General features: G+C 43.9%; 1 protein-coding gene across 1 annotated transcript; it reads left to right on the top strand.

Moving 5' to 3' along the window:
* The first annotated feature begins 1,329 nt into the window (after positions 1-1,329).
* On the top strand, positions 1,330-1,785 carry LOC106751282 (craniofacial development protein 2-like). The gene has a single exon (XM_014632145.1). The coding sequence runs from the start codon at positions 1,330-1,332 to the stop codon at positions 1,783-1,785; it is 456 nt and encodes a 151-aa protein (XP_014487631.1).
* Positions 1,786-5,009: the final 3,224 nt, after the last annotated feature.

Raw genomic sequence — 5,009 nt, 5'->3', positions numbered from 1 at the left:
CCCGGAGAAGTCGCGCGAGACTACGGAAAGACAGTTGATAGACTAGCAGCAGTATTGTTAGAGTCAGCCACTGAAGGTGCATTCTACACCCCGACAGAAAAAAGAACCATACACGAATACATAATACCTCAAACGCTAATAAATTATCAACTCGGGCAAAATGATCAGCTGCAAACCATATTACGATACCGAACTCCCGCTACACTGGCAGAAGCAATCGCCGGATCTATGAAGAAAGAAAAGGTGAAAGGACTAACGAATTACTATAATAATCGGGAAACTGCACTCTCATATAATAATCGATCGACGACACATCCGCGGGCCCGAGAAAACACTAGACACTCGACGTGTCATAAATGCGGCCAAATAGGACATCTAGGGAAGGATTGTCGTACCAACCGTTACGCTAACCGATTTACCCTACCAACATTAAGTGAACGCCCTCGCGTAAACGCGATGGGAAAATATTGCACACACTGTAAAAGGTAGGACATACACGCGAAGAAGCTGCATGGGCTGCTGGAAACTGCATGGGAAGCCGGCTGAATACGCTGCACCTAACTTCGAACGTCGCGAGGGGCGATAAAGTACAAATAACGCCTCCACAGATAGGTGTGGAACAAATCAAGGAGACCCATCCATCGAAAGCAAAAATAACAACGAGAGGCAAAAACGAGAAAATAAAACACAAAGTACCCAAGAATTTCAAATTAATCAAATTACTCGGCAAGTCTCTTTGTCGCTTAACGTGTGAAGTTACTTGCAACACACTATTATTGAATTCATTGAACGGAAATTCGCGTTCGGTTATGACGTGTATCGGAGGCTGTTCTTCGTTTGAACCTTCAAGTACAGTTAGCGCGTCTTGTATTTCTTCTTGTCCCGGTCAGGTCCGGATCATCCTGTTACCGTATGTGACAATAGACGGTACTACTTGCGACTGTCTGGCCGAGGATCGGGCCGCTAATACCAAACCTGACAACCAGAGGGGGACCAACGGCTATGGACGGAGGAGTTCTCCCTTTGGAGGCCAAATGAAGCCTTCGTGCAGGAAATGGCACATAAATTCATTAGAGATTGGCAATCAATGACTGCGAAGGCGGAAGAAGGTATTTTGTAAACACCCCAACGGCGGAGTAGGCAGAGGAACTGCAAACCACAACCTGCTGCCTTGCAGTTAGGGAGGGGACCCTAAAGGCTAAGGGAACCTTGGCTAAAGGATACCCTGACAGAAAACGGGCTGGCATGACAGCCAATAGTGCAGGCCCCTTATCATGCTAGCTTCCGTACTGCTACTAACCCATGTGGAGCGAAAGCTAATATTCAGAAATGAGAGTAGCCGGACGGATATCACGGATGCAACTTGGCGCGAAACGGTATATGAGAATTGGTACTTGGAATGTGACATTACTTACTGGAAAGGGGGTAGAGATAGCTGAAGAAATGGAGAAGTACAAGCTTGCCATACTTGGAGTTAGTGAAACCAAGAGGAAGGGTAGTGGCCAAATTAATTTGGATAAAAGACACGTAATGAGATATTCAGGAGTCAGCAGGAATGTGCGGGCGAAGGAAGGAGTAGCCATTATTATGTCTGAAGCAGTAGAAAACAAAGTGACAGGCTGGGAACCTATCAGCTCAAGACTAATCTCAGTGGATGTGGAACTGGAAGAAAGCATTACGCTGGTGCAGGTCTACGCCCCAAATTCAGATATGGAAGAAGTAGATAAAGAGCAATTCTATGTGCATTTGCAAAAGACTATAGACAAATCCAGGGAAAGAAGCTGACATGTTATTGTGATGGAGGAATGGAATGCTAAAATTGGTAATAGGATGCGTTGGGGACATGGATGTATGAGGCAACATGGAGCAGAACGCACCATCAATAACAATGGCAAAAGAATGCTGGAATCCTGTATTAATAATGAGCTGAGTATTGGCAACACCTTTTTCCGCCATAACAATATCCATAAAATAACTTTTGAGTCAGTAGGCCGGGGAGTAAAAAGTTGTATTGATTACTTTTGCTACACCAAGAACATGACATATGCAGCATTGGATGTAAGAGTCTTTCGTATCGCAGAAATGAGCACGGAGCATCGCCTTCTGCTTATGAAAACAAGGTTCAAGACTCCACCTAGTCCTCCTCATCTTTGATTCCAGAAAATAAGACTTTCTGCATTCAGAGAGGAAGAAGTAAAACAGAACTATGCCAAGAAGTTGGAGAAAAAATCTTCAGCAAACAGAAAGTGAGAAACCCGAGGGAGGCTGGAACTTAGAACAGTGATGGAGGAAATTTAAGACGGATATCCTCAAAGTATTAGCAGAAGAGGTCTGTGGGAAAACTACTGTAAATACACGAATGAAACGAACAAAATGGTGGAATGAGGAGGTTAAAGAAGGCGTAAGTAGGAAAAAGGCAGCGTGGAAGGAGTACATGAGAACAAAAAGGGCAGAGGACTGGAGAAATTATGTTGAAGCACGCAATGAAGCTAAATGACAAGTACAGCAGGCTAAAGAAAGGAGCTGGCAGGACTTTGGCGAGGAAATTGAGTCAGAATACAGAAACAATCAAAAAAAGTTTTGGAAGATACTAAGATCCCTCCAAGGTAAAATGGGAAAGAAAATTAGAAATATCAAAGACAGCAACCAGGAGATACAAACGAGACCTCAGGACATACTTGCTACATGGAGTACATATTATGAAGGTGTGTTCCGTGCAGATCAGCATCTTCAAGAGAATGCTAATAATGCAGTGGAAGAAGAAGAACTAGAAGATGGGGAAATGATTATGCAGAGTGAGGTAAGAGAGGCTATCATTATTTAATGAAGATAGGCAAGGCGAGTGGTTGGATGGAATTTCACCGGAACTGATGAAGTACGGAGGAGAGGTTGTGGTAAAGTGGATGACAAGGATATGCCAACAAGCATGGAATACTCAGAAGGTCCCAAAAGACTGGGAGGAGAATATAATCATCCCTATCCCTAAGAAGGGCAGCACTCTGGACTGTGTAAACTATAGAGCTATTTGTTTCTCCTGTGTGGCTGCGAAGGTGGCTGCTACTCTCGACTGTTGGAGAAGAGGCTGAGACAGGAGATAGAAGAAAACCTGGAAGAAGAGCAGTGCGCATTCCGGCCAAATCGATAAACACACGACCATATATTCACATTAAGAACTGTTATAGACAAAAGGCTTAGTCGTGGGAAGGATGTCCTAGCCGTATTCATAGATCTTAAGGCCGCATTTGACTCCGTCCCCAGGGAACAGCTTTGGGCAGCACTCGAAGAAGAAAAGGTCACAAAACTCTCCAACGTCGCATTCAAAGCATGTATAACAGAGTCTAAGGGGTGGTGAGGATAGCTGGAGAATGTTCTAGGGAATTTGAAATGGAAAAAGGAGTGAAGGAAGGAAATAGCTTGAGCCTTCTTCTCTTTGTGATCTTCATGAACTAAGTCATCAAGCAATGTAGAAGAAGAACCAGAAGAATTAAGGTTGGCAACTGGAACATGAGACCCATATATGTCCAATCTTTGGTCTATGCAGATGATATTTTAGTTCTGGCTGGGAATGAGGAAGGTCTTCAGCAAGCTTTTACTGAATGGACTTGTGCCTTCCAGGACCGTGGGATGGAAATGAATGGGAGTAAGACCAAGGTCATGCAGTTCACCAAAGGGGAAAAGATACAGCTTCACATCAAATAGAATAATGAGGATATTGAGCAAGTAAAACAAATTGAGTACCTGGGCACTATCTTCAGAGAGGACGGAAAGTTAGATGCAGAACTAAACAACAGAATTAGAAAAGCTAATCAAGTGTACTATGGCATAAATTACACTATCATAGAGAAGAAGGAGATCACCAGCAAAACAAAAGTTCGGGTTTACCATGCCATTTACCTGCCAACCTTCCTTTATGGTGCAAAGAGCTAGATAATACATAAAAAATTGGAAAGTCGTTTGGTTGCAGCGGAGATGAGATATTTGCGGAAAGTTGCTGGGAAAACTCGAAGAGATCACATCAGAAACACCACGGTGAGAGACGAGCTTAAGCAGGAATTAATAATGGATATCGTTGAGAGGAGAGCGCTGGGCTGGGTTGGTCATCTAGTAAGAATAGAGGATGGAAGGAAAGTAAAGCAGGTGTGATAAGCCAGGCCAATAGGAAGAAAAATACGAGGAAGTTCACGGATTGAATGGGAGGAGTACATCATGGGACTGATCGGGAAGCGAGGTAAGACCCTTGGCGATGTGCGGAGAATGGCGCGTGATCGAAGGAACTTCAATGAGTGGCTGAAATGCCCCGACGCTTAGCGGCACAAAGGGGAAAAAGAAGAAGGAGAAGAAGTATTCCTTCTTGTATACTTTGCGCGATGCTATTTATTACGTTATCGAAATTTTGGTCTACTCGTTCGACTGGCTGTCTTAGTATATTCGCCACAGGTGCGCTATGCAGACAGGATCTGTTCTTGCACGGGTTACGCGGTATATTACTACTTTTAGATATTCACGCGTACGGTTGGGTATCTCGCTTGTGTGTGTATGTGTATGCGCTTTTGTATTAGATTAGGGCTTACATTAGGAAGACGGAACACATGTCGACGGGTCGCGCTGTCTCGTTCTCGCACTGTTCGTTATCGGTGATCCGATTGTCCGGCGTCGAGTTGCCTGACGCTGGTCATTGTGTTGAGGTAGGTCGTTTCTGCTGCCTTTGCTGCTTCGTCGCCTCCTCTACTATCATGGTTGGTCCGTGTAGGTGGTCGTAGCTCTGACGTCCGTTCCTTCTAGGTTGCCAAGTAGTTTTCGTTACCCTTGTTAATCTTCCCAAGATTTGTTGCTCACCACTCTGTTACAGGGTGCGTCAGGTATTTGAGGACATATTGACTTAAAAACTAAAATTTGTATATTTTTTAGAAAACTTGTTTTATTTTAATGAAATGTTTACAACAAAGTAAGTGGCTCATGAGCTATACAGTTATTCGATAAAATCTCCTTCAGCGGCAATAACAGCTTCA

This window comes from Dinoponera quadriceps, unplaced genomic scaffold (assembly GCF_001313825.1).
Source record: "Dinoponera quadriceps isolate SergipeBrazil2010 unplaced genomic scaffold, ASM131382v1 scaffold10554, whole genome shotgun sequence".
NCBI lineage: Eukaryota > Metazoa > Arthropoda > Insecta > Hymenoptera > Formicidae > Dinoponera > Dinoponera quadriceps.
This window is presented reverse-complemented; position numbering and strand designations above follow the sequence as displayed.

What these genes read in the sequence shown, in the direction of transcription:
- LOC106751282 (XM_014632145.1), top strand. Translation starts at nt 1,330, where the DNA reads ATGAGAGTAGCCGGACGGATATCACGGATGCAACTTGGCGCGAAACGG.